This window comes from Lipotes vexillifer, unplaced genomic scaffold (assembly GCF_000442215.2).
Source record: "Lipotes vexillifer unplaced genomic scaffold, Lipotes_vexillifer_v1.1 scaffold1093, whole genome shotgun sequence".
NCBI lineage: Eukaryota > Metazoa > Chordata > Mammalia > Artiodactyla > Lipotidae > Lipotes > Lipotes vexillifer.
This window is the reverse complement of record NW_006774793.1, coordinates 1524450-1545271: the sequence shown is the minus strand read 5'-3', so window position 1 is coordinate 1545271 and position 20822 is coordinate 1524450. Positions and strand designations below refer to the sequence as shown.

At 49.5% G+C, this 20822-nt stretch overlaps 2 protein-coding genes across 6 annotated transcripts in view; both read left to right on the top strand.

Annotated features, from left to right (window-relative positions):
- The window catches only part of EFS (embryonal Fyn-associated substrate), a 9518-nt gene extending 7456 nt beyond the window's left edge, over window positions 1–2062 (top strand). For 2 of the 3 annotated variants that reach the window (XM_007449561.1, XM_007449560.1), the window contains one exon: window positions 1038–1472. In XM_007449561.1, coding sequence (XP_007449623.1) covers window positions 1038–1472 — 435 coding nt within the window. Of the gene's footprint in view, window positions 1–1037 lie in introns of all 3 variants that reach the window. The other variant, XM_007449559.1, reaches the window with a different exon arrangement.
- Window positions 2063–5621: 3559 nt separating this feature from the next.
- On the top strand, window positions 5622–11986 carry SLC22A17 (solute carrier family 22 member 17). 3 transcript variants are annotated; one of them, XM_007449556.1, is made up of 10 exons: window positions 5622–5879; window positions 6081–6590; window positions 6683–6786; window positions 8912–9066; window positions 9661–9826; window positions 10023–10168; window positions 10332–10437; window positions 10598–10815; window positions 11101–11212; window positions 11347–11986. In XM_007449556.1, exons 2-10 carry the CDS (start codon window positions 6183–6185, stop codon window positions 11633–11635), a joined length of 1704 nt encoding a protein of 567 aa, XP_007449618.1. In that variant the 5' UTR covers window positions 5622–5879; window positions 6081–6182; the 3' UTR covers window positions 11636–11986. The 3 variants fall into 3 exon arrangements, with proteins under 3 accessions (XP_007449618.1, XP_007449620.1, XP_007449619.1); XM_007449558.1 differs by lacking the exon at window positions 5622–5879 and having other exon boundaries at window positions 9786–9826; XM_007449557.1 differs by lacking the exon at window positions 5622–5879 and having other exon boundaries at window positions 6324–6590; window positions 10598–10869; window positions 11347–11635.
- The last annotated feature ends 8836 nt before the right edge of the window (window positions 11987–20822 follow it).

The window sequence follows — 20822 nt, the reverse complement described above, 5'->3', positions numbered from 1 at the left end:
CAAAAAAAAAAAAAAAGAAAAGGATATCAGGGATTCGGAAAGAGAGGAAAGAGAAGTTAGAAAAGTGAGCAGTCAGGGGAGCAGAAGAGCTGCTGGGCCGGGTGACTTCTGAGGCCCCTTCCAACTGTGAATTCCTGGGTTCCTAAGAGACCCGGCTCCTAATCCCAGCTCCACCACTAAGAAGCCAGGGGCTCTGAAGCCGCCAGTTAATCTCTCTGGGCCTCGGGAAAGTGAGATGGTCTCCTCGACCTGATCTAGAATGGTCCTAATCACAATAGCTACCATTTGTCAGGTTTGTACCAAGTGCCAGACCCTGTGCTCAGCACATCACGTGCGTCAGCACTGATCACGGCCATAGTTAGCACTCACATAGTGCTTACAGTGTGCAATTCTCTGTTCTCAGACCTTTCTGTACGTCGTATCAGCTAATCTTCACTGCAGCCTTAGGAGGCAGAGACGAGAGCTGCACTACCCAGTCTGGTAGCCACCAGCGACATGCGGCTACCGATCCCTCCAAATGTGACCTATCCAAACTGAAATGTACTGTAAATATAAAGTGCACACCAGATTTTGCAGATTTAGTGTGAAAAACAATCTCAATAATTTTCGTATTGATTACAGTGTTGAAATTGCAACATTTTTAATATATGGAGTTAGAAAACATGTACCAATTTCTTTGTACTTTTCTTAATGTGGCTACTAGAAAATTTGAAATTACATGGGTGGTTTGCCTTACGTTTACACTGGACAGTGCAGTCCTAGGCTCTCCGTTTTAGAGACAAGGAAACAATGAAGTTCAGAGACTTGTTTTTGAGGTTGTTTGTATCCAGATTTATCTGACATCAATTCTGGGTACCTTCCTGCCACTCGCTATGAGAGTCTAAATTGTCTGATGGGCAGAGGTACGATCTAAAGGAATTGAGTTCAGGGAGAAAGGAAGGAATAAGGAACAAAGGGAGGGAAGGAGAAAGGAAATGAGAACAAAAGCGGCAGTAGTGAGAGCAATCCCACTGACCACTCTTCTCGCCCGCCCGCAGGAGGCCCCGTCCCCAGGGGAGCCACTGGTTCTTCCCGCCGGAGATCTACAGCTCCTGCATTTCTACGCCGGGCAGTGCCAGGGCCACTACTCAACACTGCAGGCAGCCGTGGCGGCCCTGATGTCCAGCACCCGGGCCAACCAGCCCCCGCGCCTCTTCGTGCCCCACGGCAAGCAGGTGCTGGTGGCTGCTCACCGCCTGGTGTTTGTTGGGGACACCCTGGGCCGCCTGGCAGCCTCCACCCCTCTGCGAGCACAGGTCGGAGCTGCGGGCACAGCGCTGGGCCAGGCATTGCGGGCCACGGTGCTGGCCGTCAAGGGGGCCGCCCTGGGCTACCCGTCCGGCCCCGCGGCCCAAGAGATGGTGCAGTGTGTGGCGGAGCTGGCAGGGCGGGCCCTGCAATTTACCACCCTGCTCACCAGCCTGGCCCCCTGAGCCCCTTGGCCCTGCTCTGCCCTCGCCTGCCTGCCAGAGCCCCCTCAAGGCCTTGGGCAGCTGGAGGGCTCTGTTTTAGGGACTAGGAGAGGTGGAGGCATCTCTCCCCCTCCCCACCCCCAGTCATCTCAGCCTCTCACGGAGGCACCTCCTCCCCTACCCCGCAGCTTTTTGTACGAGCCATTTTGTATAAATTATTTATATTTAATATTATTCCCTGCTTTGTCAGGGGCAGGCGCCAGGCCCTCCAGGGCAAGGAGGAACTGGACCTTCCTCCTCCCTCAGCCTGACGCAGAGGTTCTTGGGCACCGCGTGGCCGCCTGCCTCTGGGATTTCGGCCCCACAGAGGTTCAGGTAGCTGAAACCTGAATCATTTTCAGATTCTGGGGGAAGGGCCCACCCGGAGCCCCTTTCCTGTCCTGTGTCTTGGCTCTAGAACATCAGTGCCTCACTGTTAGCTGAGAGTGAGGGCAGGACGTTGGCCACCCAGAACGGGAAGGCCTGGGAGAGGCCAGAGGGCTCCTCCCCACAGGAGACAGGAGAGCTGGGCCTTGAGCGCTGGTGCATCTCAATAAACCAGGCTGTCTGGTTCCCTGACTCTGCTTCTTGGGAGCCTGGGGAGTGGGCCTGGCACCCTTGGCCAAAACGATGAGACGCACGCTGTGGGCAGGCTGCCTTTAGGGTTTTGGGGGAAATTTTGCTGTTTCTTCAACAACTATTCATCTGGCAGGTTCTCCGCTCCCATGTGATGTGCCAGGCGCTGTTCTGAAGGTACATCATGGGGGTGGGCTTGATATAAACGAGTCAGCTAAAAGAAGCAAGTAAAGAAAGAAACCTGCCACAAAGTTGACAGTTGCTGGTGATGGAAATAAACAGGGTGATATGCCAGACCAACTAGATGAGGAGAGAGGCCATTGGAGACTTTAGACAGAATTGCTGGGGAGGTGAGGTGGTATCTGTGCTGAGACTGGGAGGATGAGAGAACCAAGAAGAGTCTGCGACGCGGCATACCAGGAAGGCAGGCCCTGATTTGTGACCAAGGCCTCTCCTCCAAGACCTCCAAGACCAATGTCAAATGATGTCATTAGAGAGGTGCACATGTGGAGAGGGTGGCCACAAGAGAGCCTTCACGGTGCCATGCTGAAGAGGTCACCCCAGCTGTCCTCAGCTCTGGCCAACTGGAGAGTGCTGCTGGCCTGGGCGCCCTCTCCCTTCAGTTAACCCAAGAAGGTCTAGCCCCTTAAACTCCCCTTTCCAGGCTTCCTGACTGTCCTTGTGGACACACCATCTTTTAGAGGAGCTGAGGGGCCAGTGAATTTAATGCGTTGAAAGTCCATAGTCCACGGGGCTTTGGTGAAATTAACGGGCCATGGCTTAGATAGGGGATCACTCTGTAGTCCAAGCCACAGATCCATTGCTTCAGTTCCGCTTTCCCAAGATGCTACTCTGGCACAGTGACTGGGTTGGAGGCACCCCAAAATTCAATCACACTCTTAGTCCCTTGGCCCGTTTCCCCATGCCTTTGCCTCCTCCATTTGGGGCTCTTTGTTCTCATTTCACTCTCAAAAGGAAACTCATTTTCAGATTCTGAGGCCACCAAAATTTACCCCAGGTGTTGAAGACTTGTAACAGGGGCCATCCTCCATCACCTTCCAGAAAGAATTTCAAGAGATCAGCCTGGAATTAGAGTCAGAGGTCTCAGTGCAAGTTTCCATGTACCTATATGTCTGCAGGTAAATCCCGTCAGTCCCTCCAAGTCCTGGTTTCATCTTTAATATAAGGATGAGCATAATGGTCTCACAGGCTTGTTGTGAGGCCCTAACAAGATAATGCATGTAAACAGCCCAGCACCACAGAAAGTTAAAGGGATTAAAATTCCAGGACAGACACAAGGACACAAACAAACCCCCAAGGAATGTTGGCTGTGACAGCACCAAAAGTAAATCCCGAAGAGATGCTAAAATGAGTTGGGGGAGGGAAAGTTGTGTGAGGCTGCTTATTGCGTTAGAATAGTTTCCCATATTTAGAAAATTTCTGAACAGAGGAGACAAATTGGTTCAGTGGAGACAAGAGGGAATGGATTTCCTGGCTGAGACTGATAGGACATGCCTTTTCAGCCCTTACCTGGAATTAGAGAATAAAGTACCTATTAGATATCAAATCTCTTAGAGAAGCGTATCTCAAACTTTAATGTACATACACCTAGGGATCTGGTTAAAATGCAGATTATGACTCAAAGGGCTGCGATTCTGCATTTCTAACAAGCTCCCAGGTTATACAGCTGCTGGTAGTCTGTAAATCACACTCTGAGTAGGGGGGAGGAGAAGCCTTCTAGGTGTAAAGACCAGCTTAATGCAAGGCACTGGAAAACCTGAAAGGATGTCAGTGTGACTGGAGCGCAGAGAGTTTGGGGAGAGATGTGAGGTGGAGCTGCAGAGAGCATATGGTCACATTTGAGGTATCTAGAAAATTAGTATTTACCTTGACAGTGAGAAGACATTGAAGGCTGTTAAGTAGGAAAGGGACATGAACAGATACGCTTTTTTTTTTTTTTTTGGCTAGGTGGGGTCTTTGTTGCTGCGCGCAGGCTTTCTCTAGTTGCAGCAAGCGGGGGGGGGTCCTCTTCGTTGTGGTGTGCAGGCTTCTCCTTGCAGTGGCTTCTCTTGTTGCGGAGCACAGGCTCTAGGCACACAGGCTTCAGTAGTTGTGGCACGTGGGCTCAGTAGTTGTGGCACACGGGCTTAGTTGCTCCGGCATGTGGGATCTTCCTGGACCAGGGATCAAACCCATGTCCCCTGCATTGGGAGGCAGATTCTTAACCACTGTGCCACCAGGGAAGTCCCAGATCTGCATTTTGAAAACATCACTCTGTCTGCACTATGAATAACAGATGGGGAAAAGGGATGGAAACAAAGCAGATGCAGAACACTGGTTAAGAATTGAAGCTAAAGCAGTCCGTACAACGGGTAGCTTGACTAGTGGTGGTAGAGTTGGAGAGAAGCAGAATATCTGAGAACTATATAGGAAGTAAAATGGGACAGGATTTTGTAAAGTATCTGACATGGGGGTAAGGAAGAGGGCGCTCCAAGGGCTGTCAGCTGAGCATCTGGCCACAATTGGATGATGAGGGTGCCATTCAGTGAGGAAAGAAGAACTAGAAGACAACCAGGGTGGTGGGGGGTTGGGGGGAAACATGAATTTGGTCTTGGATGTATTGAGTTTGAGATCCCTGTGAGTCATCCAAGGTAAGAGGTCAAATAAGAGGTGGCTTCATGGGTCTGGGGCTCAGAAGAGAGGTGGGAACTGGAAATGTAGATCTGGGGATCAGGTTTGTAATGGCTCGTATTGTTTATACTGGAGGTGATCAAAGCTGTGGGCACAGGTGAGATCCCGAGATGGAAAGAACACTGTGAGATGAGAGGAGGACCTAGAACCAAGCCTCTGAAGATCGCAGACACTGAATGATGGCAAGGAGGAGGAGGAGAAGCCTGCAGTAGAGAAAAGAGGAGCAAGAGAAAGAAAACCAGGAGAGTGTGGGACTTAGCAGCCAAGGAAAAAAGTGGTTAGAGGAAGGGGTGCCCAACAGTGCCAAATTCTGTTGAGAAATGATGGAGACTCAGCCAGGGAGGGGGTGGTGAAACCAGACAGGTGGTCTTGTAGAGGACTAAGGCCAAGGCTGAGTACAGTGCCCAGCCCGGTCCACCATATGCATGCCCTGTGTCATCATTTCCAGTATACCCGTCTGTCTCAGTAAGCTACTCCAAGGTCGGTCTTGTCCATCCTGTTATCCCCAAAGCCCAGCACAAGGCCAGAACATAGCAGACACTTAATAACTTTTACTGATGAACGAGTGGATGGATGGATGGGTGGGTGGGTAGGTGGATGGATGGGTAGATGAGAAGGAAGAATTGGAAGCAAAGGAGGAATTGCTGGCATCTGCCTGGGATCTACTACCCTTCAGGGTCTTTTTTTTTTTTTTTTTTTTTTTTCCCCTTTATACCGCAATGGTCCGCAGACCCAGGGAACGGAGACAGAGCCCCATCCTCTCCCTCCGCTGGGCCCTGGCCCCCCTTCCTCTCTCTGACGAAGAGTCTGGACCGAAGGTTCTGCTGACGTGGGAAGGGGAGGAGAGTCTGGAGGAAGGGGAGGGGAAAGCCGCGCGGAGATCGCAGAGACGAGGGAGGCGCCCGCGGCTGCGGAGCTGCAGAGCAGGGTCTCTCCGGCTTCTGTGTCGGGCACCGGGCGCGCCACTGGGCCAGAGGGCAGTGCATCCTTTCGGTGCGGGCCGCCAGGGCCCCTGCGGTCGGCAAGCTGGCTCCCCGGGTGGCCACCGGGACCCCCGAGCCCAATGGCGGGGGCGGCAGCAAAATCGACAGCACTGTAGAGATCACCCCCAGCCCCAATGGAGTAAGTGCCCGCGCCCTGGGGGCTACGCCATCATCTCCCCGCACCCCCGCCAAGCGCCCGGCATTTTCCTCCTGCGCCCCCTCCTCCGCCGCCCGCCTTCCTCCCGCTGGTCCCGGCCTCTTCCCTTACTCTGCGGTTTTCTCCGCTTCACCCTTCTCCTGCCACCACCCCACAAACCCCTTACCTCACCCCCACACACAGCAGGTCGGGACCCTCGGAGATGCGGTGCCCACGGAGCAGCTGCAGGGTGAGCGGGAGCGCGAACGCGAGCGGGGTGGGGAGGGCGACGCGGGTGGCGACGGGATGGGCAGCAGCCTGTCGCTGGCCGTGCCCCCCGGCCCCCTCAGCTTCGAGGCGCTGCTCGCCCAGGTGGGGGCGCTGGGCGGCGGCCAGCAGCTGCAGCTCGGCCTCTGCTGCCTGCCCGTGCTCTTTGTGGCGCTGGGCATGGCCTCGGACCCCATCTTCACGCTGGCGCCCCCGCTGCATTGCCACTACGGGGCCTTCGCCCCCAACGCCTCTGGCTGGGAGCAGCCCCCCAACGCCAGCGGCGTCAGCGTCGCCAGCGCCGCCCTAGCAGCCAGCGCCGCCAGCCGCATCGCCACCAGTACGGACCCCTCGTGCAGCGGCTTCGCCCCGCCGGACTTCAACCACTGCCTCAAGGACTGGGACTATAGCGGCCTCCCCGTGCTCACCACCAACGCCATCGGCCAGGTGAGGTAGCCTGGTGGGCCGCGGGTTTGGGGGCGGGCCGAGAGCGACCAGCGAGGGGCCTCACACCCGTTCCGTCCCTCTCACGTCTCTAGTGGGATCTGGTGTGTGACCTGGGCTGGCAGGTGATCCTGGAGCAGATCCTCTTCATCCTGGGCTTTGCCTCTGGCTACCTGTTCCTGGGCTACCCGGCAGACAGGTGAGGGCTGGTCGAGTAGAGAGGAGGGGGTGCTAGGGAGGCTGGCCCAGGCAGCTTGCCTTGGCAAGAGGCTGAAGGGGACTCGGTGGACTCTGCAGTGTTCTCTGGATTTCTTCTGTTCAATGATATGCAGCCCCACCCCTGTCTCAGCTTCACTCCCCATCAAGAGATACTCCTTCCATACCTCTTCCACACAGGGAATAACCCTTCCTTCCTTGCCAACCCCTAGATCTATGGATCAGTGGCCTCATCTCAAAAGACAATAGCCCCATCCCTACTGACCAAAACCCCTATATCCACAGATCGAAAGTCCTAACTTCTCTATCATCCCTATCACCACCAAGTACCTCCCTCACCATCATCATGGATTGATAGACTCCTCCTTGCTAACAGGCCTATCCACCTGGACTGTTAACTCCATCTCAAAGGCCTCATTCCTAAAGCTCATTATGTTAATTTCTAAATATCAACAGCTCCATTCACACTGACCAATAGCTCAACTCTATAAACAAATGACTACCCTCATGGGGGTCAATAGTTCAACCCCCATGGATCAGTGACCACAATAGCACCCCTCCCCCAAGACTAACAGCCCCATCCTCATGGATCTTCAGTGCTCTCAGGTCCTCTCAGATCAAAAGCCCCATTTCCAGGAATCAGTGGCCTCATCTCAAAGATCAACAACCCATCCCCACCAACCAATAGCTCTTCCCAGGGGTCAAAACTCCCATCTCCTCTGATCCTCGACACCATCACCACTGACCAGGTACTCCATCTCCACTGACCATCCCTGTGGATTATTAAACTCATCTCCACTGGTCTACAGTCTCATCCAAATGGATTTATAGTTCAACTCCCATGGATCAAAGGCAGCCCAACATTGAATAATCCAGTTCCCTAAAATCAATGCCTATCCTCACTGCCCGATAGTCACACACCCCTGTGGGCAAATGATCCTAAACCCATAGGTCAATAGCCCCTCCTTATGCATCAGTGGCCTCATACCCACAGACCAGTAACATCATTCCTGTGGAATAATAACCTCATCCTCAAAGACCAATAATTCAGTCTCCTAAATTCAGTAACCTTAGCCAATAAGCTTAGCCCCATGGAAAAATGGCTCCACCCTATTGGGTCAGTAGCTTCACTCTCAGGCTATCGGTGCCCCCTTCCCAATGACCAGTGACCCCAGTCCACATCCCCATAGACCAGTGGTCTTATCCCCCAAAGTCAATAGCCTAGCCTTCAGTAGCCCTGTCCTCACTGACTTATAGTCAGTGACCATCATCATTGACCAGTTGTCTCATCTCCTCTGGTCTGTGACCCCATCCTTACTGATTATTCCTATGGATTAATAGATTCATCCCTACTGGCCAACTGTCGCATCCACATGGACTGAGATCCCTATCCCATGAATCAATAGCTCCATCCCCAAAGATCAACGGTCCAGTCTTCAAAGATTAGTGATCATCCCTGCTGATCAATGGTCCTATCCCATAGATTAAGAGCTCCATTCCCATGGATCAATGGCTCCATCTTCTGGTCAGTGGCCCCATCCCCACTGACCACCCCTATGGATTAGTAGACCCATGCCCCAACCCACGGAAAAATGGCTTCATCCCCCAAAATCAATTACTCAGTCTCCTAAGATCAAGAGCTCCATTTTCATTGACCAATATTATCCCCATGGACAAGTGGCCAATGGCCTACCTCCATAGATCAATACCTCCAACCCCATATATCAATGACCCCATCTCCTCTGACCAGTCTGAGCAAGACAAGCTCCATCCCCACTGACCAATAGCTCTCTGCCCAAGGACCAATGGTTCCAAGTCCCCTAAGCAATATCCCATCCATTCTGATGGTTGGTCTCACTTCCGTGAAGAAATGCCCTCATCTCTGACCAACAGCCCCATCCCAAGAGTCAATGGTCCTACCCCCACAGAACCATAGCCTCGCCCCAGTGCCCAGTAGCCAACCATGGTCCCCATCCTCTCCCATCTTCTCTAGCCTCACTCCAGGGCCTCATCCTCATACCTCCAGCTTTGAAGTGGGCAGCTGGGCCCCACCTAGCAACTCCTCCCCCAGGGAGTCTGGGTGATCAGAGGCTCTCCCTGCTTTCCAGGTTTGGCCGTCGTGGGATTGTGTTGCTGACCTTGGGACTGGTGGGCCCCTGTGGAGTGGGAGGGGCTGCTGCAGGCTCCTCCACAGGTGTCATGGCACTCCGATTCCTCCTGGGCTTTCTGCTTGCCGGCGTTGACCTTGGTGTCTACCTGATGCGTGAGTGGCATCCCCCCAGAGCTCCTTCCCTAGGGACGCATGCCGGCCTGTCTGTATCCCCAGGCCATTCCTACTGCTCCCTAAGATCCCCTCAGTCCCTTCTTCAGCCCCAGATTTCAGCTGTCTGGAATCTCAGCTGTCTTTCTGCCCAGGCCTTTGAAGGATCCAGGGGTATTCCTTCTCTCCACACCCCTCTCCTCCCATGATCTTTAAGGCTTTCCTTGCTCTGGACTTACTGCTGTCAGGGAATGAGCCTTATTTTAAAAATGAAATCCTGAGTAGCTGTATGACCTTGAACAAGGGTTAATGTGAAAGTCAAATAAGAGGTCTGGTGTGAAAGGGCCCATAATTTGGGAATGCTGAAAACCCACCAGGGACTCTGACCCTCGAGCCCTCCCAGGTTTGAGTGGGAGAGGAGAGAGAACTGAACAACTCTCCACTCTTTGCCTTAGCGGTTGGCCTGTGGGAGGCGATGGCTGCAGCCTCCACTTAGGGGCTGACCTTGCTCTCTGTCCTCCTCCCTCCCTCTCCCCTCTTCTCTCCCTCGCCTCCTTCCTCCCTGGCCTCTCTTCCCTGTCCCTGCTGTATCTCCAGGCCTGGAGCTGTGCGACCCAACCCAGAGGCTTCGGGTGGCCCTGGCAGGGGAGTTGGTGGGGGTAGGGGGGCACTTCCTGTTCCTGGGCCTGGCCCTTGTCTCTAAGGACTGGCGATTTCTGCAGCGAATGATCACCGCTCCCTGCATCCTCTTCCTGTTTTATGGGTCAGTATCACCCTCCATCTGTTGTCTGGCCGTTCCCATCTCTACCTCCAGCCTATTTCTAGCCTGGAGACCCCTCCTCTTCTCCATTGCCCCTTGTCCAGGCCTGCTCCAGCCCCAGCCCCTCAGAGGTGGGAGTTTTCCGTCCCTGGGTCAGGATTCAGGAGGCCTCACAGTGTACCCCCCACCCCACCTCCAGCTGGCCTGGTCTGTTTCTGGAGTCTGCACGGTGGCTGATAGTGAAGCGACAGATTGAGGAGGCCCAGTCTGTGCTGAGGATACTGGCTGAGCGGAACCGGCCCCATGGGCAGATGCTGGGAGAGGAGGCCCAGGAGGCCCTGCAGGGTAAGAGACAGGGGTCCCTACAGGTGATACCTCAGTGTGCACACATGATGGTGCCCTCTGTTGTAGGTGTACCACCTTCTCCCAGGGTCCCTACCACCCGTGTGGGAGGACCCTGGGTTCTCAGCTGTTCCTTCTAACAGACAGCTCCTCTCTGTCTCCCAAGACCTGGAGAACTCCTGCCCTCTCCCTGCAACATCCTCCTTTTCCTTCGCTTCCCTCCTCAACTACCGCAACATCTGGAAAAATCTACTTATCCTGGGATTCACCAAGTGAGCCTGGGTGTCTGAGCCAAGGGCCAGGCCAGTAGCTGGGATGGGGGCTGGCCGGGTGGGGAAAGCCTGAGGACCCCTACAGAGGCCAGCCAGGGCTGTGAAAGGCTGCAGATGGAGATTCAGACACCTTTCTTCGCCTCCCCACCCTGTCTCACAGCTTTATTGCCCACGCCATTCGCCACTGCTACCAGCCTGTGGGAGGAGGAGGGAGCCCATCGGACTTCTACCTGTGCTCCTTGCTGGCCAGCGGCACGGCTGCCCTGGCCTGCGTCTTCCTGGGGGTCACCGTGGACCGATTTGGCCGCCGGGGCATCCTGCTTCTCTCGATGACCCTCACTGGCATTGCGTCCCTGGTCCTGCTGGGCCTGTGGGATTGTGAGCATCCTCCCTTCCCCACGGTGTGGGCTCAGCAAAGGCACCAGCAGAGGTGCCTCAGACGGGCTCAGCCACTGCTTCTGGCACAGGCCTCCCAAAACCAGACCAGACCCTGCCCAGATCTTCCACAATTCTCCCCCTGGCCGCACAGTCCTGTCTGTTCCCTCAACCGATGAGTGAATGCCCAGACCCACCCGGCTAGGGATCAGAGGGGATGATGGCAGGGATTAGGCCAAGCATGATCTCCCCACCTCCGTTCACATGCTCCCTCTCCTGGTCCTCCAGATCTGAACGCGGCCGCCATCACCACCTTCTCAGTCCTTGGCCTCTTCTCCTCCCAAGCTGCTGGCATCCTCAGCACCCTCCTTGCTGCTGAAGTCATCCCTACCACTGTCCGGTGAGAGCAGGGGTGCTGCCAGGGGAGTCTCCAGCTGAGGACAGGGCCTGAGGGATGAAAAAGGGGAGGCTGCTGGAGAAAAGCTGGGGTGAGGCCCACAGCTACGGGCTCAGTGCCTTGTCCGTCTCTCCCAGGGGCCGAGGCCTGGGCCTGATCATGGCACTGGGGGCACTTGGCGGGCTGAGTGGCCCAGCCCAGCGCCTCCACATGGGCCATGGAGCTTTCCTGCAGCACGTGGTGCTGGCGGCCTGTGCTCTCCTCTGCATCCTCAGCATCATGCTTCTGCCGGAGACCAAACGCAAGCTCCTGCCTGAGGTGCTCCGGGATGGGGAGCTGTGCCGCCGGCCTTCCCTGCTGCGGCAGCCACCCCCTAACCGCTGTGACCACGTTCCACTGCTTGCCACCCCCAACCCTGCCCTCTGAGCGACCTTCGAGCACCCTGGCAGGAGGCTGGCCCATACAGAAAGGTGGCACAAGGCTCTGGCAAGGAGAGCGGGAGGACTGAATGAGGAAGGCAGGGCTGCCCTGAAGCCTCAGAGGCACCTCACGCCAGTCATCATGGAGAGCTCAGAGGGCTGCCCTCAACCCCATCTCCTCCTTGCTGCTTTGTGTTCACTTCCTTGGCAAGAGTCAGGGGACAGGGAGGGAGCTCCACACTGTATCCACCAGGTCTGGGCTCCATCCTATGCCCAAAGACATCCTCCCAGACCTCATTCTTTCTTGCTCTATCATTCTGTTTCAATAAAGACATTTTGAATAAATGAGCATACCATAGCCTGGACTTCCCTCCCTTCTGTTGTCCTTCTCACTGTCTCTTGGGGGAAGGTTTCTCTCAGTGGAACCCAAACCAGTAAAAATCTCCCTCCCCCTCCCTGCACCTGCCCCCTCTTCTCACTCCCCCACCATGTTAACTTACAGACAACTACCACCACCCCTTACTCACTGCTTGCTATGCTGCTAGGGCTGGGCTAGGCACTTTACAAACTTCGTTTAATCATTTAAGCCTTACAACAGTGCAAGGTAGGTGTTTGGATCAATTAAAGTTTCTTGTTTTTGCAAGCAATAATAACTGACTGACTAATGAACTTAAACACAAAGGCAATTTATTAAAGGGATCTGGTGGGGCAGGTTGTGGTGCGGAGCTCACAGAGTAGAAGGAAAAGCGGAACTAGTCATAAAAGGCCAGGAGCCAGAAAAGGCAAGAGAGCAAGTGACTGGCTAGCTTGTGTATCACACCACCCCACCCCTATTACTGACAACTGGGGAGGGGAAAGCAGTACCTGAGTGCTGCTGGCAGAAGTAGGACTGGAGTTGCGCAGGTAAATACAATGGATGCCCACGACAGTATTCTTCTTTTACAGATGACAAAACGGACACTCAGAGACCCAGTAACTTGCCCAAGGTTACAAAGTTAAGGAGTGACAGCTGGGATATAACTGGATCCTGGAGCTGGAGCTCTCTAGGGATGCACACTGTGGCCAGCTTCCCAACTCCTTCCAATCTTTGCGTGCTACCCTTGGAAGTGAGGAGTGAGTCTCTAGGCCCCCCTGGGAGGGGGCTGTAGAAGACTAGGCCTTCCACCTCAGTGCCAGGGCCTGCCTTTGACTAGCCCTGGCCTGGCTTTGGGCAAGTCTCTTAACCTCCAGCTTCCTTCAAGGGTTGCTATGAGGATTAAACAAGAAAGTACATTGTAAGTGCCTCTTAAATTATCCCACTAGATGGTAAGCCCCTTGAGGACAGGAACTTTGTCTTACGCAACTTTGAAACACCAACACGTGACCCACGATAAGTGTTCAAAAAGTTGTATTTGTTAATTCTTTAAACAAATGTTTCCTGTGCCGGATTTACCGACCAGTTCCATCCTGGATGTTTAGGGCGTGGGCCATCCTTCAAGGAGCTTAAAATCCATCTAACACTGGTAATATTAATGAGGAGGAAGAGAGACCAGTGGTTTGGAGCATCAAAAGGCTGCCTCCTGAAGGAGATGAGACTCAGAGAGGCAGAAAGACCTTAGGCAAGGGCCCAGGAGACAGGTACATAGCTCTCAATTCAAAGGACATAGGGAGAGCAAAGGCCTGGAGGTAGGAAAGGGTGAGGAGGTCCTGGAGAGAGGAATTCTTAAGAAAAGCATGTCTTGAGGCCAGCCTCTTCCAGAGAAGGGGGGCCCTGTTACCCACAGATCCCTGCAACACCTGTGTTCCTATCTCCTTCCCCTCTGCCAGTCCATGCCCCAGGCCCAAAGCTATAGGAACTAAGCCATGCTTCTGGGCTCTCCATAATAATCACTGGAGAACTCATAAGAACCCTTCTCATTTAATCTTCATAGCCGCCTGTAATAGGTATCAGTAGTTTTATCCTATCTAACTACTGAGGAAATGGAAATGAGAGAAATGGAAGGAACTGCCATGAAGAGGCAGAGCGAGGACTTAAACCCAGGCCTCTGGCTGCTCTTGTTATCCCACCATAGTTCCCTCACAGTTAGAGATTCTGCATCACACATTCTGTAGAACAGTGTCTGTGTGGTCCAAACTGACTCCAGTGTTGACTTTTTAGCTTTGGGTTGCCAATGATAACACTCACTGAGAGATCATACTCATTGCTGTCTCCAGAGTTTCTGTAAGAACCAACAGGATGGTAGATAAGTACTCTATAAAAGAGCCCAGGTAAAGCCAAGGAGTTACTTATATGCTAATGACACTGTCCAAAGCACACTGTGAGGAATGGTGTCAAAGAGGCATTTCAAAGAACCCATTCCCTGCATACCGCTGGAAAAAGGTCCATGGAAAGAAAATAAAAACACTCAGGAAGCTAGAGCAACTCCTGGAGGAGGGTAGGTGAAAGACAGCAAGTCTCTCTGACTTCAACCAAAGAGGTAAAGGCAAAGAGAATGAGAGCATACAAGAAGCATCAAGGGAGCACGAAGATACAGTCCCTCATCCCCAAGCAATTCCTGGTCTAGGTGGACAGGACCAATGTGTGTAGCTACAACTGGCATCTTGTCAGTTGCTCTAAAATTCACCAACCACATGATCTCACTGGATCGTCATCAATAACCCCATGAAAAATGGTTATTATTTCTTAGGCTTTTACAGATGGGGAGACTGAGGTTTGGAGAGGTAACTTTTGAGGTGACTGGTAATTAGAGTAGCCAGATCTTGAGAACTGAGAGCCTGCAATCTTCTTACCGCATACCAGATAGAAAATAATTCTAAACACCATGAAAGAAAGTATTACTTATCCTGTAATATTAAGTTTAGAAGGTACCCCAGGAACTTGGAGATCATTTACAGGCAAACAAGGAAATGACTACTTTCCTTGGAGAGATTGTACTGACGAAGCATGAACAGTTCTTAGAAATGTTTTAGTTGGATTCACAAGTAAAAGCCATTATGGATTATTGAGGAGAAAATTAAAAGGATATACGGGGTACATTTCTAACCTAAAAAAGTTACATGAAGTGATATGAAAGGCACTCCCATTCCTCATTCAGTCAATCTAGCCTGGCTACCATGCAACCGATTTTTACTGATTATCCACTACTGTCTTGTGCTGCCTCAGGTCTGGGGGGCATGGTCCTTGCCTGCGAGAGCTCAGAACACTGGGAGATAAATAATTACAATCCTATATAGAAAATGCAGAAAAATATAAAAAGTGCTGTAGCAGCTCTAAGGAGGACAGGATATACTCTATTGGAGGCAGTCAAGGAAAGATTCTCAGATATTTGGATTGGACCCTACAGGGTAAGTCTTGAGTTTGCCAGGGACAGAAAGGAAGAAGAAACAGTGCAAAGCCTAGAGACACGACAGAACGTGGTACACATGGAGAAGAGCAGCGTTTACCTTAAAGATCCACGGAATAAAAGGCAGCTATGAAAACCCACAGCTAGCATCATATTTATCAGTGAAAAGTCTGAAAGCTTTACCCCCAAGATCAGGAACAAGACAAAGATGTCTGCACTCATCACTTCTATTCTACATTGTACTGGAGCTTCTAGCCAGGGAAATGAGGCAAGAATATGAAATACAGTCATACCTCAGAGATACTGCGGACTCAGTTCCAGACCACTGCAACAAAGCAAGTTACACAAATTTTTTGGTTTCCCAGTGCATATAAAAGTTATGTTTACACTGTACTGTAGTCTATTAAGTGTGCAATAGCATTATATCTATAAAAGACAATGTACATACTTTAATTTAAAGATACTTTATTGCTACAAAATGCTAACCATCATCTTAGCCTTCAGTGAGTCGTAATCTTTTTGTTGGTTTAGGGTTTGAAATATTGTGAGAATTACCGAAATGTGACACAGAGACATGAAGTGAGCAAATGCTGTTGGAAACTGGCGCCAAGAGTCTTATTCAATGCAGGGTTGCCACCAACCTTCAATTTGTAGAAAATGTAATCTCTACCAAGTGCAATAAAGCAAAACCCAATACAATGAGATATGCCTGTAAAAAGCACCAAGAATGGAAAAGAAAATGTAAAACTATATTTGCAGGTGACATGACCTTGTATACAGAGAATCCTAAAGAATCCACCAAAAGGCTATAAGAACTAAATAAACAATTTCAGCAAGGTTACTTAACTTGTGATTGAATGTGGAGGATAAAAGATCAATATACAAACTCAATTGTTTTTTTGTTTTTTGGCTGCACCACGCAGCTTGCAGGATCTTAGTTCCCTGAGCAGGGATTGAACCGAGGCCCCCGGCAGTGAAACACCAAATCCTAACCACTGGACCACCAGGGAATTCCCAAAATCAGCTGTATTTTTATACAACTGCAATGAAAAATCTGAAAATGAAATTAAGAATTCCATTTAAAACAGCAAAACCTCAAATACTTAGGAATAAATTTAATAAAAGAAGTGCAAGACCTGTACACTGAAAACTACAAAACATTGTTTAAAGAAATTAAAGATCTAAATAAATGGAAAGACATACTGTGTTCATAGATTGGAAGATTTAATATTGTTAAGATGCAATCTTCTATAAACTGATCTACAGATTCAGTGTAATCCCTGTTAAAATCTTTGCCATCTTTCTTGCAGAAATTGACAAGCTGATTCTAAAATTCATACGGAAATGTCAAAGACCCAGAATAGCTAAGCAATCTTGGGAAAAAAGCAAAATTGGAAGACTCACACTTTCCACTTTCAAAACTTATTACAAAACTACAATAATGAAAACTGTGCTACTGGCATAAGGATGGACACATAGATTGATGGAACAGAATCGACGAGAGTCCAGAAATAAACCTGTGGACTTACAGTCAATTGATTTTCAACAAGAGTGTTAAGACCATTCAATGGGGAAAGAATAGGCTTTTTAACAAATGGGCTTGGGACAAATGCATTATTTGCATGCAAAAGAATGAAGCTGGACCTCTACCTCACACCATACACAAAATTAATTCAAAATGGATCAAAGACTTAAATATAAGAGCTAAAACTATAAAACTCTTAGGAAAAAACATAGGCATAAACCTTCGTAACTTTTGTGCTTCAAAGGACACCATCAAGAAAGTGAAAACCGGGACTTCCCTGGTGGTGCAGTGGTTAAGAATCCTCCTGCCAATGCAGGGGACACAGGTTTGAGCCCTGGTCTGGGAATATCCCACAGGTCACAGAGCAACTAAGCCTGTGCACCACAACTACTGAGCCTGCGCTCTAGAGCCCGCAAGCCACAGCTACTGAGCCCGCATGCCACAACTACTGAAGTCTGTGTGCCTAGAGCCCATGCTCCACAATGAGAAGCCACCGCAATGTGAAGCCCGCTCACTGCAACTAGAGAAAGCCTGAGTGCAGCAACGAAGACCCAACTCAGCCAAAAATAAATAAATGAAAGTGAAAACCTACAAAATGGGAGAAAATATATTTGTAAATCATATATTATCTGATAAAGGTCTAGTATTCAGAATATATCAAGAACTCTTGCAACTCAACAATAAAGACAAGTAACCCAGTTAAAAAGTGGGCAAAGGATCTGCTAGACATTTCTTCAGAGAATATATACAAAGGGCCAGTAGGCACATGAAAAGATATACCCCAGAGAAATGAAAAGTTATGGTCACACAGAAACTTGTACACAGATGTTGCAGCACAGTATTCCTAATAGTCAAAAAATGGGAATATCCCAAATATCCACCAACTGATGAATGGATAAACAAAATGTATCTATACAGTTGATCCTTGAACTTGGGGGTTAGGAGTGTCGACCCTCTATGCAGTTCAAAATCCTGAAAAACTTTACAGTCTACCCTCCATGTCATAGTTCTGCATCCATGGGTTCAACCAACCATGGACCATAGTACATATTTACTGAAAAAACCCCACGTTTAAGTGGGCCCATGCAGTTCAAACCCATGTTGTTCAAGGGTCAACTGTACAATGAAATATTATTCAGCCATAAAAAGGAATGAAGTATTGATAAATGCTACAACGTGGATGAATCTTGAAAACATGCTAAATGAAAGAAGCCAGACGGAAAAGACCACATATTGTATGATCTCATTTATATGAAATGTCCAGAAAAGGAATACCCATAGATATAGAAAGTATAATTAGTAGTTGCTAGGGACTGTGAGGTGGGGAAAATTGGGAATGCTTGTTAATGGGTACAGGGTTTCTGTTTGCCATGATGAAAATGCTCTAAAATTAGGTAGTGGTGATGGTTACTATATAGGTATGTACATATATATGTATAAATAATATGGTTACTATAAATATATCTACTAAATATCACTGAATTTTAAGTACACTTAAAAGGCAAATTTATGGTATGTGAATTATATCTAAAAAAAAAAATCCATAGAGTTTTTTGGTGGGACGCAAGTCAGAAATATTGCAAGCTTTCTTCAGCAAATAAAATTAAAGTTCCTTTACTTAGTGACCCCTTTTTCTGTAACAAATTCTAGCACTTAGAACAGTGCTCAGCCCTTGGTAAGGACTCAGTAAATGTCTGTTTGTTGAATGAATGATTGCCATAGGCATAAAGGAGAAAGAGGCGTTAGCGGGGTTGACATTTTTAAATTAGATGATTTGAGAAATCAAATCTACTCATCTAACCATATAAAAGTGAGGAAAGCTATTACATTATTGAAAAAACCCAGCCACTGCTTTTTTCTGTTGCTGGCGTCAGGTTGGGCAAATTCTGAGGAAGCACTGGGCTGTCCTCATTCATTTTGTATCACCCACAGTCCCTCAAAAGATCTCTGACTCAGACTCACTCCAGAGAAATCTTATAGACAGCCTTCCCCAATCTCTCCTCCTCAAGGACACTTCCTTGCCACAGAATCCGAATGAGACCGGACTCATTGCTGTCCCTTGATTAAGAGAGAGCTTATTAGGAATGACTGACAGAAAAGTAACCAATCTTTCTCAAAGAAAGCAACTTGCTTTCTAAGTTACTTCCTCTAAAATCACTGAGGATAATAGAGGAAAAATGAAGAGACCAGGTAAAGCAGGAAATCGAATTCCTGTTAAGAATAGGAATCAACAGGGACTTCCCTGGTGGTGTAGTGGTTAAGAATCTGCCTGCCAATGCAGGGGTCACAGGTTTGAGCCCTGGTCTGGGAATATCCCACATGCCGCACAGCAACTAAGCCTGTGCACCACAACTACTGAGCCTGCGTGCCACAACTACTGAAGCCCACACGCCCTAGAGCCCACACGCTGCAACTACTGAAGCCCACATGCCTAGACCCCATGCTCTGCAACAAGAGAAGCCACCGCAATGAGAAGCCCGCGCACAACGAAGAGTAGCCCCTGATCGCCACAACTAGAGAAAGCCCGCGCACAGCAACAAAGACCCAACGCACCCAAAAATAAATAAATAAATATATTTATTTACTTAAAAAAAGAATAGGAATCAGCAGGCCTGGGATAAAGGGACCCTCCAAGGTGAATTAATACCTTCTGAACACCTAAGTGGCAGGTGCTGTGAGCCATACAAAGGCACAATCCATGCCCTTAAGGGAAAACACGGATGTAATTATTTTAATTATGAAAGCACGAAGTGCCAGATAGTGATAGGAGCAATTTGCCGAGTGCAGGAGTGATTCATCCTGACTAGGAAATCAAAATAAGTTTCCTGGCTGTGTTACTTGGCTTATACACCTTGGCTTCTATCTTATGATTCTGACAGAGTAGATGTGATGGTCATAGCAGGCTAGAGGAACAGCATGAGCAATACATGAAAATAAAGTAAAACTCAAACTGGAATGCACAGTACATCAGATGTAGGGAAGAATGTGGCAGGAAAAATCAATCTGGATCAAATTGGGAAAAACCTTAGTTCCACGCTTGGCAGCATAGGGGCCTTTTTGGAAATACGAAGTTTGGAGCCAGATTATTGCCAGGAGTCCACTGCAATCAAGGTGGGGAGTTGCTCAAGCAGTTAAAGTAGGATAGAGGACAGACAGGATATTGAGAATGGACTGAACACAGAAAATTAAAACAAAGAAGAGTCAAAAAAGCAATTCATCCTCCAAGATCCAACAGGCTACAGGGATTTTTTTAGATAGCCACTTACTGCCACCTGGCGGATAGACAAGACTTTCCCAGCATTAGCAGCATCAAGCCACTTAAGATGTTGCACATTTTTCTAATAAAAAGTTAATACTGAACACTTTATCCAGCCTCTTGTTAATCAGCCTCTAAAGTTTCTGTACTCAGCTTATGAGACACTGTTTTAGTTGAATCTAGTTAGAGAAGACTCCCAAATGCCTAACAAATGACACAATAGGAGATAAATGATCAAATATTAAATTATGGGATGGTCGATACCTGAAATTTCAGAATACAAAACCATTTGGAAAAACAAAAACAAAAAACATTTGGGAGGTTGGCTGAGGCTCCATGGATATGGAGAGCCATTTCTTTAACCTAAGATTATCAAAGAGAGCATCTCGGTCAGAGGCAATCATGAACAAAAATCCTAGGAACAGAAGTGAATGGAGCAATAGAACATATAGAGGTTTAAATATTTACAAGCTCTGTAAGTAATGGAGGGTCTACAAAAAGGGGGGTGTGTGTGATATAGTACCAAAGGCTTTTAAGACCAATCTAACATTAGAATATAAAATGGAAAAATTAGGTCATTAACATGACCAAGTAACTCAACTACTAAACTTTAGGATACTCAAAACAACGAAAGCCACTTGTCCTAATTAATGGAACAATCCAAAATGTTAGCTAGGACTTCCCTGCCGCAGTGGTTAAGAATCTGCCTGCCAACACAGGGGAAAGAGGTTTGAGCCCTGGGTCTGGGAATCTCACATGCTGTGGAGCAACTAAGCCCATGCACAACTACTGAAGCCTGCGTGCCTAGAGCCCGTGCTCCGCAATTAAAAGTAGGCCCCGCTCACCGCAACTAGAGAAAGCTCGCATGCAGCAACAAAGACCCAACGCAGCCATAAATAAAAATAAATTTATAAAAAAACAAAAACATGGGCTTCCCTGGTGGCGCAGTGCTTGAGAGTCCGCCTGCCGATGCAGGAGACACGGGTTCGTGCCCCGTTTGGGGAAGATCCCACATGCCGCGGAGCGGCTGGGCCCGTGAGCCATGGCCGCTGAGCCTGCGCGTCCGGAGCCTGTGCTCCGCAAATGGGAG

Bases quoted from the DNA above. Each gene is read 5' to 3' on its own strand.
- SLC22A17 (XM_007449556.1), top strand. From the start codon at position 6,183: ATGGGCAGCAGCCTGTCGCTGGCCGTGCCCCCCGGCCCCCTCAGCTTC. The intron at 9,067-9,660 runs GTGAGTGGCATC...CTGTATCTCCAG, and splicing joins CCTTGGTGTCTACCTGATGC to GCCTGGAGCTGTGCGACCCA. The intron at 10,438-10,597 runs GTGAGCCTGGGT...CCTGTCTCACAG, and splicing joins CTTATCCTGGGATTCACCAA to CTTTATTGCCCACGCCATTC.